At 35.8% G+C, this 13,167-nt stretch overlaps 1 protein-coding gene and 1 pseudogene across 13 annotated transcripts in view; both read right to left on the minus strand.

Moving 5' to 3' along the window:
* Positions 1-13,167, minus strand: part of NCOR1 (nuclear receptor corepressor 1) — a 196,214-nt gene that overhangs the window by 45,273 nt on the left and 137,774 nt on the right. For 12 of the 13 annotated variants that reach the window (XM_045824329.1, XM_045824328.1, XM_045824336.1 and 9 more), the window contains 5 exons: positions 11,408-11,603; positions 4,060-4,220; positions 2,068-2,188; positions 1,869-1,970; positions 1,404-1,504 (listed from right to left, as the gene is read on the minus strand). In XM_045824329.1, coding sequence (XP_045680285.1) covers positions 1,404-1,504; positions 1,869-1,970; positions 2,068-2,188; positions 4,060-4,220; positions 11,408-11,603 — 681 coding nt within the window. The remainder of the gene's footprint in view (positions 1-1,403; positions 1,505-1,868; positions 1,971-2,067; positions 2,189-4,059; positions 4,221-11,407; positions 11,604-13,167) is intronic. The other variant, XM_045824337.1, reaches the window with a different exon arrangement.
* LOC123809480 lies at positions 8,555-9,105 on the minus strand (annotated as a pseudogene).

The raw sequence follows: 13,167 nt of genomic DNA on the forward strand, positions 1-13,167 counted from the left end.
CAGGACAATGTGAAATGACATGCTTACAGCAGGAAGAATAAGAAGACCAATATATTTACTCAATTTACCTACTCTGAAAGTATCCATGTTAGACTGATTTGAAATTAAACTGATAAAGACTAGCCTCAGCTGATCTAGTTCATTTTGTCTTCCTACGCACAGTGTGGATACCAGAGCAAAAATGAAAAAGAGAAAATAATGCACACAGACCATTTATTTTTCTTCTGTTTAAATTAAAGTGCTGGCTGATTCTACAAACTAATTTCAGGGGAACATATTTAGTCAAATGTGGAAGGAGAGACCTGAAGAGTTAGTATGTAGCTTTCTAGATCACTGTATGCTATATACTATAAACCGTATCTTAAGGAGTGAACATCGGGGAATCTTGTTAAAATAGAGATTCTGGGTCAACAGGTCTAAAGTGGGGACTGAAATTTCTGCATTATTTTAACAAGCTCCCAGGTAATGCTGATACTCTGCGGCACAAAGTATACTCAGTCAGCAAAGTCTTAGAGCATGGTTCTCAAATGGGTATGCAGCAGAATCCTAGAGGGCTGAATATCCGCATAGCTGGGTCCCATCCCCATGGGTGAGATTTTGGTACATCTGCAGTGGGGCCTCATATGTCTAACAATTTCTCAGGGGACACTGATGCTACTGGTATAGGGACCACACTTTAACAACCACTGTCCTAGGAAAGAGAAACAACAAGGAAGAGGAATAGAAAAGAAAACCTATGACAGGCATAATGTGCAAAAGCACAGGACTCTGTTTATAATCATTTCCCAACACAGAATTTTCCTCTCCTAGATCTATATTAATAAAAAGGCTAAGGCCTGTTTTACACACCAAACTACAATTAACATCTGAGGAAAAGACCTTTCATTGCTCAAAATTAGCAATTTATTTAGCCAAAAAATTGGAAGAAGATTCTTGATTTTTAGTGCATCTATCAATGCCATCCACGCTTCCTAGTTTAGTATTGATTCTAGCAAGGCAGTTCACATACTAAGATTGTGGCCCTTCCTTGTCACAAGAGACAAAAACAAGCAAATAATCTATAATGATTTTCTTCCGATTTCTATTTAAGCTACACATGTGGTAAGAGCTTTGCCAGGAAGACAGTGAGAGCTGAATCAATTAGAACTTGTTTCTTCTGCCAATTTTCAAATAATTGACCTTTTAAATGAACCAAGTGTAGATAATACAGCTTGAGGTCAAAATAATCACATTAATGTCTTTATGCAGTTTACGGATATGGGATTTATCACCACTAAAATCCAGTCCCATAACTCAGAACAATCAACAAATTAATCACAAAACTATAATATATAGCTGGAACAGCCAAAGCTCGAGATTTGACCTCCAGTGTTCACGGTATCTCAGAAATCATTACAACGAACCTGAGTGATTGAGCCCCGTAGGGATGGGATACTTTCCATGGAAATTTTGCTGGTTGGAGTTCCGCGAGTTATACTTCCTTCTTGAGTGGTTCCTGTGGTACCTGAATAAAAAGAAAATTGTTTGCAATTTACATCCCCTGCCCCTGCACAGAAAACAAGCAAACAACAACAAAAAAATCAGCCCCTACTTGGGAGAGGGATAAGGAGAGGGAAACAGCAGCACAAAGAAACAGTTTTTGATTTACTGAGATATACTTTTAAAATAATACTGCAATTACTACAAAGGACTGCTGAAATACAGAATTTCAAAGTTCTTAAATAAATTCGACATGGAAAGAAACCATTAATCTAGAATTTAAAAGCTCTAACTTAAAAAAACCCACCATTAAAACATATCAATTACTTACTTTAATAAACTTATTGGGGACAAAAGTTTAATATTTCTGCCGAACAGCATATTTTTACCTCTGACCACTCCTTCATGTTGTGCCCTGACCAATAAACCCTCAGGTTGTGAATTTTGGCTTCGGGGAGAAAATTCTTCCTGCTTGATGTAGGGCACAGTAGCTATGAAGCAAAGTAAGAGAAAAATGAAGAGATCAAGCACTGAGTTACTGACTATGATGCTACAAATGCAGAAACACTCTGAGTTTTACTCACTGACCTGACTTGGCAGACTCCTGTTGCCGTGGTAGTCCAAGAGAGATAGAGCCCACTGAGGGCTTAGCTGCTTCTTGATTGTAGGAAGCCTGATTATGAGAAGTCAAATAAGTGCCCGGTGTTCCCTAAAAATAATTTTAAAAGACTAAAATAACACTGCCTTTTTACAAGGTCAACTATAAATTATAAATTTAATGCTCACATTTCTGTTTATAAAAATTTACATCTCCACTGCCCAAAATTTGAAGTAGGTATTTGTAAATCAAGGAAATCCTTATACAGTCAGGTAATCTATGCTTATATGGTCAATTAATAAAGTGTCAACTAATATACAATTAATAAAATGGTCAATTTAAAAAATGTCAATCACTCTACACTTATATGGTCAATTAATCTATGTTTACACGATCAATTAACCTATGACAAAGGAGGTAGGAATATCCAATGGAGAAAAGACAGTCTCTTCATAAACTGGACAGATACATGCAAAAAAAAAAAAAAAAAAAAAAGCTGAACTGCCTTCTTACATTGCATTCAAAACTAAACTTAAAATGAATTAAAGACTTAAATGTAAAACTGAAACCGTAAAAGAAAGAAGAAAACCTAGGTAGTAAATTCTTTGATAACAGTCTTAGCAGTAATTTTTTGGATATGTCTCCTCAGGCAAGGGCAACAAAAGCAAAAATGAACAAATGGGACTATGTCAAACCAAAAAGCTTACACAGCAAAGGAAACCATCAACAAAACATCAAAAAAGACAACCTATTCAATGGAAGAAGATATGGCTTTTGTCTGTAATATGTAAAGAACTTCTGCAATCTACTTAACAAAAAGACCCAATAAAAACAGGTAAGACTTAAACAGTCACTTCACAATCAGATGTACAAATAGCCAGTAAGTATATGAAAAACTGCTCAACCTCATTTGCTGCCAGGAAAATGCAAAATAAAACCACAAAAATATTACACACCCATCAGATTGACTAACATTAAAAAAAAATAACTGCCAAGAAATGAAGCAACCTGAAGTAGCATTGCTGGTGGTAGTATAAAACTGTAGAACCACTCTGGGAAAATATAAAGTAAAACATACGTATACCCAGCAATTCCACTGTCAGAATTACATATGAGAAAGGAAAGCATATGTCTATAAAGAACCCAGTACAAAAATATTCCTATCAGTTTTAGTAGCCAAAAACTAGAAACAGTTCAGGTTTCCATCAACAAGGAAATGGATAAACAAACTGGTAAGTTCATACAATGGAGAAGCACTCAGCAATAAACAGGAAGAAACTATTGGTTACACAAAAACCTAGGTATATTCCTAAAACCACTATACTAAGTTAAAGGCAGACACAAAAGAGTATGCACTGTATAATTCAATTTATATGAAGTTATAGAAAAGGCAAAACTAATCTACACTATCAGAAAGCAGAACAGTGGTTGTTTCAGACACTGGAAGAGGTCTGCTTAGAAAAGGGCATGAGAAAACATTCTGATGTGACGGAAATGTTCTACTCAGTATAAACCAACAGGAATGTGGTCACTGGCTATGAACAATAGTCAAAACTGATCAAACCATTAAGACCAGATGATATTTAAAAAAGAAAAGAAATATAGTAGCTAAAGTCAGAATAAACTAGGGCCTGACAATCATCTATAATTTAATATGTAGAGTCTTTATAATAACAAATATTCTTAATATATCAGATTTTCTAGTTACTTGAAAATATTCCATTTTCAATTACACTAAACTTCAGAGTACACGATTAAACCAGATGGTATGCCACGGTCACTCAATCTGGGCATGTAACTTGCACAAACTTTCTCCATGGCATGGAGTGCAGTAATTGCTGCATTTTCTGGGCACTGTTCCTTCATACTTGTTCAAAGATTTTTATTTATTAGGATTCTGACAAATTAGTATGAGAAGGAAGGATAATTTTTACCAAAGCCATATTCAACAGGACAGCTACTGGGAACAGAAGCCATTTTACCTGTGAGATGGAGCCTCCCAGTATAAAAGATGGTTTTTCTGAAGCTACTGTGGTTTTGGATGATGGGATGAGAGGAGGAGGTGGCCTAGTGGGTCGAGTTGTCGGAAGCCGAACCCCTTCAGGGAGGTTAGTTATCACTTGATGTGGAGCAGGCTGGAGGGCTTTTAAAAGGAAAAAAAAGAAAGATTTAAAACAGTCAATTTCCTAGTTTGAAACATTTTACTTATCTTAGTCATTCCTACATTTTTAAATCAAAAATTAAACTATAAATGCAAGATGAAGCCGAGGATGAACATATCTATTTTAAATTTCCCTGACACTTGAATTAAACCTGTATATATATATATTCAGGTCACTAATGGTATTTCCGAAGTTAAAATATTTAACTCCCTGTCAAACCAGAGCTTTCGAAAAAGTTAATGTTCATTTCAAACTGTTTTTGCTCAGCATATGTAAATAGCAAGCTTTAATACCATATTTTGCCATGTATAACATACTCCTGTGTATAATGTGCACCCACGTTTTGTGTGCATTATACACAGGATTGTTATACCCATTATTATGCCCATGGCATGTAATGATCATACCCATGTGTAATGCACATGCTTATTTTTCCCCTCAAAAATTTAGGCAAACAAGTTTTTACCATAGGCAAAATATGGTAATTTTTTTCTCTCTTTCCACCACTCTTTGGACCTTACCATGGAAGCGAGATAAAAGGGCACTCCTTAGGAATACTTGATATCTACTGACATGATTCACAACCAATTATTCGTCCTCTTTGTATCTCATATAATTTGAGAAACATTTACTGATTTTAGCTCTCTCGGACTCTTGAATTTCTGCAGTAAATGAGGGACAATGGAGAGCTCAAGAGTACTTGTACTCTTAAGAGGAAAGCCAGTCAATGTCACAATAGATATGTTGTCAACATAAACTTCCCAGTGGCCCAGTGAATCTCAGTTGAATATAACTAATGATGTAATGCAGAGAAATAAAGTTATTTAAAAACAAACAAACAAGGACAAGTCCTGAAAGAGCCCTTAGTTCACGAGATTAAACCACCCATGTCTAATATCTGTAGGTAGATGGCCAGCAGCCACTGCACAGAGGAACAATATTTACCTGGCGGGACACTAGAGCAAGCTGAGCTCCTATGGGGCTGCGGCAGGACTTTACTGACTTCTCTCCGGGAAAGCCTATACAGTGATGCTGACCTGGCTACGGTACTGCACCTCTGTGCTTCCTGTTCTAGAGCACGTCTGACCTCAGCATGAGGCATAGAGGCGACTGATTTTCCTACAAAAGTTAAAGTTACCAAAATAAGGGAAAAACCCCAAATTAAAAGAGTTAAGTGTGAAAGGACCAAGCCCACACCATCCAGGGGCAGATCCAACTGTATACTGGTATCAAGGCCTAAAATTCCTCCACAGAGAGGTGAAGAAACCCTATAAATCTAAATTTCCTGTGGATACACCATCACTATAGCCTAATAAAATCCTCAGAAATTCAATTATAACTTTTCCCTTCAATAGGAAAAAGAACTTCTCTTTCCTCTCATTAGGAAAATCAAGTGTTTTCACATGCAATAAAGACCATAGCAGGCAAACACCAGATTATCTAGCCATTCTATAAATTCAAGCCCGGCTTGAATTAGAAGTCACATCTCTGAGGATTCCAAATCTTATAATTAGCCTGCTGAAGCCCACTGCTTAATATGCAGAACAATAAATGTAATAAGAAATGGAAGAGGACTTCTGGCCAAGATGGAGGCATAGGTGGGTACACTGTGCCTCCTCGCACAACCAAAATTAAGGACAACAAAAATTTAGAAACAAACAAACAAACAATCAGAACAGACAGAAAATTGAACTGTATGAAAGTCTCAACATCCAGACTGGTAAGAGAGGCGGAGTCGGCGGCCTGTGGAGAGGGGTCGTGGCAGGAAAAAGTGGTGGCTAGCAGACCTGGGCTAGCAGATCTGGTATACTGACCAGATTTGCTCTATCCAGCAAAGCTTTCATTTAGAATGGAAGGGCAGATAAAGTGCTTCTTAGATAAGGTCAAGTTAAAGGAGTTCATTATCACCAAGTCCATATTATATGAAATGTTAAAGGGACTTATCTAAGAAAAAGAAGATAAAAAATATGAACAGTAAAAAGACAGCAAACTCACAGTTATTAACAACCACACCTAAAACAAAAGCAAACTAAGCAAACAACTAGAACAGGAACAGAACCACAGAAATGGAGATCACATGGAGGGATACCAACAGGGGAGTGGGAGGAGAGAGAGGGGGAAAAGTTACAGAGAATAAGTAGCATAGATGGTAAGGAGAAAATAGACAAAGGGAGGGCACTAATAGTATGGGAAATGTAGAAGCTAAAGAACTTATGCCATATGGACATGAACTAAATGGGGGGAATGTGGGTGGGAGGGGGTGTGTAGGGGAGAGGGGAGTGAAGAGGGGTAATGGGACAACTGTAATAGCATAATCAATAAAATATATTTAAAAAATAAAAATAAAAATAAATGGAAGAAGAAGCCTTTCAAAAGATGCAGATCTAATTAATCCAAAAAACCTATCAAAGCTTATAATACTATGAATTTTACTGAAATAATACTAATTACTCCATGGAATTTATCTCCACATAAAAGTATAAAAAAAGTTTAGACATTTAAAGGACATACATGAGACTCATAGTTAATTTTAGAAAATTAAAAAAACATAGAGAAGTGAAATCACCCATAACCCAAACCACTTAGATTTGTGGCATTTTAATGTCTGCCAGAACAAATTCCTGTTCACTTATTATTCTTTGCTTACCTAGTCTTATCTATTTATTCTTTCAGATAAATCTAAATTTAAAATAATTCTGAGTAGTTCCTCCCCAAAGCATCACTGGAATTTTCACTGGACTTGCATTAAATTTATGAATATAGGAGGAGGCTTGACATTTTATAATGAGTTTTCTAATTAAGAAACCTATATATTTTCACATAGATCTTATACATTCTTTGCTAAAAATTGTTTACACTTATTTTATATTTTATTGCTAGGAAAATTACTTTTTTCATATATGAGTTTATAGATATACAGGACAGAAAGATGCAGATATCTGTATTTTAATTTTTTCTTAAAATCTTAACAAATGTTCCCTTCAGCTCTAATAACTTTTCAGTTTACTCTTATTAGGTTTTCTATGTAGGTAACCTTAGCCTGTGAATAAAAAGTCTTCTCTCTTCAAATAGCTAAACCTCTTCTTTCTCTTTTTTTACTGTACTACAGAAAAAATTATAGAAATATCAGCTAACATTTAGTATGTACTATGTGCAGAGCACTGTGTAGTACATGAATTATCTCATTTAGCCCTCATGACTAATTAGATTATTAACACCATTTTACAGATGAGGGAACTGAGGCTCAAAGAATCAAGCCTAACTGCCTAACTAAGGTCACATTACCAGGGATTTTTCAAAAGCAATATAATTCCTGATGCTCACCTCTAAAGCACAATGCACTAATGTCTCTCTGAAGGACTGGGTGTGGAATTTCAGATGCCTCTGGGACATCCATCAGGATAATGGTACTCTTCCTTCTTTGACGTATTAAAATAATTAGTAAGTGTTCTACCACTGAGATTTATGAAATAAACCAACTACAAAATCACTTCTTCCTCTCCGGAGAATTTAACATGATATTGTATTATAAATCAGTGTCTGATTGTTTTGCCATTTCCAATAGATTTATAATTATATGGAAAACTCCACTTTGCCATAGTAGTTGTTAAAGAAAAAGAAACAATCAAAATTTATATGGTTCTAAATACAACTACTTAAATCACTATGTATTCAGAGCTGAAAAAATAAACAAAAACAAAATAAACAAACTAGATTCGGTTGCCTGAAATAATTAACTCTTATTTCAATTAGATTTGGTTAACCTGCTTTAGAAGTGCAATTCTAACTCTATCTCTACATTTGGAAATTTGAATTCCTTCACTATAGAAAAAAGGTTTCAAACTAAAGCAAAGTCAACTTGTGTAAATATTACTGGAAAGTGAAAACAATGCTTCCCTAAAATATTTTTTCAAGCTTTCTATAGATAGAAAGGCTTTATGCTACTTAAAAAGGGCACATTTACAGTAATTATTTGTAGCACTGACATTAAGAGAAAATGAATACAATCAAACAGGTAGACAACAGGTGGTGCCTGTTACTTTTTATAGGAGACCATGAAGGAAAAAATCAAAACCACGGTCCTAATTCAGGTGGATTATACCAGCCTGTTTATATAACCAGTGATGGTTTATATATAAATCCACATTCTCACTTTCTTTCTTTCTTTCTTTTTCTTTTTTTGCTGCAAAAGTCTTTATTGTTTCCATTTGATCCAATGCATGGGAGACAGTTCCAGGGTGGTTAGAAGGGTGACTAGTGGTTTCAGGGAGAGGCTCAGGCAAAAGCCAGATACCAGGGAAATGCAGCTGACCCTTCAAAAGCCTCTGGGCTCCAAAGGCTTCCTAGTCGTGCTTTGCTTGAGGGTGAACCTTTCAAAGAGACACTTGCCCATCCCAGCCTGGAGCCCAGCCAGCCTGTGGATGTTAGTAAGGTGGTTACCCATCTTCTTGATGAGTTTCACCTCTTCATCCAGGAAATGGTTCTTCAGGAAGTCACAGAGAACAGGGTCTGTGCAGGCAGAGCCCAGAACATGCAGATCCAAAAGAGCCTGGTTCAGGTTCTTCTCCAAGGCCAAGGTGGCTTCCATGGCAACCTGAGTTTTATCCCACTAATCTTGGGAAGGCTTCAGCACATCCCGGAAGAGAACGTGGCCGCCGCACTGGTTTTGCAGCCTTAATAAATGCTCGACGCCCTCGTGCTTCTCCTTGGCCAACTCTCAGGAGTGGCCATGCCATGCAGAGACACACTGTCATAGTTGAAACAGAAGCCCAGGTAAGTGTAGGAGGCCTGTAGATGCAGGTTGGCCAGGTGACTGATAGCAGCCTCCACCTCAGGGGAATAATTCTGACAAATGTGGGAGATCATGGTTCTTTGGTAAGTTGGCTGGTCTCAGAGGTTGAGGATGGCTGAGGTGGTTCCAAAGGTGGTGACTAGAAAAGAGGTTGGAGGGTAGGTGGAAAGAAGGGGTGTCCCTAGGTCTGTTCCGTCCAAACCCTGCTGAAGAGACAGATCCCAGGACTGTGGAGGGTACTGCCTCACATTTTCACTATTTTTAACATTCTATAAACTACCCTGTGATGTTGCATTAACAATATTTGTGTCAAACATTCTACATAGATGCAATTTAACTGTGATGTTATTTAGAAGATTATATTTTACAATGAACTATGGGATAGCTATAAACTCAGGAAAGACCTGTTAAATAAATTACTGGATGAACATACCAGGTAGATTATTTAAAACAAAACTTAACCTTGGAATAAAATGTAATCAACTGTCCCAGTTTGTAGAGTAACCTTGAACCAAATTGGTGTCATATTAATAAATACCTTGATGTCATATTAATAAATTAATGTTACTGACCACAGAGAAATGCAGTTCACAGTTTGGAATCTCAGAATTTGGGGCTCTACTCTGTTTTGGTCTTTGCAGCTCCCAATAGAACCCATTTTGTAAAGTAGATCAAGAAAAAATATTGAGGCCCTAAAATAACTATATTACTAACTGAATAATGTTAAACTTTAGCATAAGTTCCACAAACACCATTTGAATATCATTTTTTGTTTTAATTCCTCCTCACAAAATTTATTCTGAATCATTCATGAAAGAAATAAATCAAATCCCTGGCCAAGTGGCTCAACTGGTTGGGGCATTGTCCCATACACCTAAAGGTAGCAGGCTCCATCCCTGGTCAAGGTGCAGACAGGAGACAACCAATTGATGTTTCTTTCTCACATCAATGTTTCTCTCTCAAATCAATAAACATATCCTCGGATGAGGATTTAAAAAGAAAGAAACTGATCAACAAACTTTAATTATCCTATAATTTATCATTCTCATAATGACATTTTCTCGTAACTGGAGTGCTCTTAAGCACATCTGCTAAATCCATTTATATTCTGTGGTTCATTTAATTCGTTCCTTCAACATGTAATTACTGAGTACACATTATGTCAATTATTGAGTTAGGGATTAGGATTCTCTAAATGTAATATACTAAAAACCTGAAAGTTATCAATATTTCTACCTTTACTCAAGAAATATTCATTTAGTTATTTATTATACACCCAGCTTCGGCGGGTATTATGAATGTGGTTCTCATTTTTACTATAATAAAGTTTATGTGTAAAACACTAACAATCTTCTATTTAAAACTCTAACATAAAAGGTTCAGTGCATCATTTATCTACTAACTCATTATTCACGTGCCTGGGGTGGGGAGTCAGCAGGATCAGTTAAATACCATAGTTCTTTTATTACCCTTGAAATGCATGGCATTCTACAGCTAATAGCTGTTATCTATAAAAGGTACTGCAAAGAGTCTTCTGAACCACTGCAAAAAAAACTAAGCCATAATCATAGAAGACCACATCAACCAGAACACATGCACCATCTTCTAACCACACCAGAACTTATTAAAATTTAGAAATCACTCCCTTTCATCTTTGTTTAAAAGAAAAAAGTGTATCATGCACCAACTAAAAAAAGCATGCATAACTCAAATCTGTCACTTGAAATAATAAGTGATGTAAACAATGATAATAGTACCTTCATAGTACCTATTTATAATATATATATGCACATACTAATATACTAATTAGTATGCACTATTATATATTATTTATAAAATAAGGCTGAGCCATGTGTTATTAAACAATACTGAATGTTCATTCTTTCTCATAGGTTGTAATCTCAGCAAAGTAGGTAGGTAGGTAAGTTGCACTTTACAAAGGAGAAAGCTAAAGCTCAGAAAGGTTCAGTGACTTAGCCATGGCTGCACACTGGTAAAAGATGGGGGGAGGGTTAAGTCAGGGTCTGAATGGTTCCACACAGTACACAAAGTTGTCTCTCATCACATCAGAGAATTAGAATATCACCCTGTTCACAGTGATTTGCTTGGAGGACAAGACACTCATACTTTGAAAACTCAGACAAAGAGCATAAAGCATGGCTTTTATACAGTCTTCCAGCATAAAGATGAAATAGCAGAATATTCAATAATACTAACATTACTTAACAATTTAACTGCAATCAATTTATCTGTTTGGAAAAAGTATAATAAAGCAACTGATATGCTGATAAATTCAAAAGCACAAAGGACACTACCTTTGAGTATATAGCTTTGTTTCCTTTCAGGTAAGTTCTTTGTGGTAATAGCTCCACCTACCTTCCCACTCTCTGTTTGGACTTTTGGAGGTGCTACATGGACCTGGAGAACTTCTACATTCCAAATCTATCTGTTCTTGCCTCTGCTGCTGTTCTTCAAGGAGTGCCGATTCATGCATTGCTTTAATGTGCCGCTGGTAGAGGGCATAGCCACTCACTGGGGTTCCAATTGGTATATTACATGGGGTACAGGAAACCTACAGGAAGGAAAAAAATCTAAATATGCCATAACCAAAATAATAATAATTACCATCTGTTGCAACTAATACTTATTTCTGGAATATTACTGCTTGAATTGATTTTGCCATTATTTAATCAAAGCAATCGTCAAGTATAATGTCTACTTCTAACTTATGACAAATCCCTGGTGGCTCAGCCCTGTGTCCTTACCCCTCCCTGTGTCCTCTCACCAGGTGATCATATCCACTCCTGTGGATTTAAAGGTCATCTATATGTTAATGACTCATAAATTTCTATTTCTAAGACATTTTTCTCCAAAGTCCACACTTATAAAAACTACCTACCTAATGACTCCACTTTAGATACTTCAACACTTATATTCAAAACTGAATTTTTCATTTTCTGGACTCAATGCTTCTCCTTCAGTGATCTCCATTTTAGAAAATAGAACCTCAGTAGCTTAAACCAGCACTGACAGTCATCCTTGACTAATCTATTTCTTTACCCCCCAAAACTAATTCATTAACATGTCAATTCTCCAGCTGGAAATTAAATGTTACTTCTTCAGACAGGCCATCCCTAATCATTCAATAGCATACAGGGTGGAGCAAAAGTGGGTTTACAGTTGTGAGTACAGTTGTGAAATAGTTTATTCTTGTATTATTACTTATTCTTATATTATTTCCCATATGAAGAACTGTATATCCACCCTATTTATAATTCCCTCCCCATTTTCCTTCTTATTGTAGCCAGTTCACTTCATTCACAGTACATAGCCCTTATGAGAACCTGCAATTAGATGTTTGTTTTCTTTATTTTGTATCTCACACTTCATGAAAGACCCAAGCTGCTATGTCTAAAACTATTTAAACAGCCTCTTATACAATCCATTATTTCATGGATACAAAACTATCCTGGGAAGAACAGAGAGCTGGCCTCTTATAGAACTTGTTATCTAAAGATTTCCATGTTTTTTTCTGCTACTACAAGTAGAATTTTTTCTCTGAACATGAACACACATAATTTTCTTGCTTTTGTGCTTTGGTTTATATGTAAAAATGGCTCTTCCTCTTTTTGCTATAAAAAGCCAAATGAACTATTCTGGTCTAACCAAAGTATTATTTCCTAAGTGAAATCATCATTAAATGACTCATTGAGATGAAAGCTCTCATTTTAACATTTATAATGATTTTTTTATGTCTTATTATCAAGACCAATCTCTATGTTTTTTGAAGTCACAGACTGTAATATGTATATATTCCAAACAACATTAAAAATGTTGTCTTGAACTGGGCGGACATTCAATAAATATCCACTAGAATAAATCAATGAATAAACAAATGTTTATCTTTTTTGTGAGGCTATCATAAGCACAAAGTTAACTTTTCCCAATTACCAAGGAAAGAAACAAATTTTTATTCTCTGAAATAAAGCAGAAGCTAAAATATAATTAAGTAAAAAAAAATACCCAAGACTGGAATTCATTATCAAAAGATACTCAAGCTTGTAGACATTAAGATGAAATGTAAATAAAACTAGGTTGGAAATTGTATATTGAAATTAGCCACAATCTATATACTT

Source organism: Phyllostomus hastatus, unplaced genomic scaffold (genome assembly GCF_019186645.2).
Source record: "Phyllostomus hastatus isolate PE091 unplaced genomic scaffold, TTU_PhHast_1.1 phas_scaffold_55, whole genome shotgun sequence".
Classification (NCBI taxonomy): Eukaryota; Metazoa; Chordata; class Mammalia; order Chiroptera; family Phyllostomidae; genus Phyllostomus; species Phyllostomus hastatus.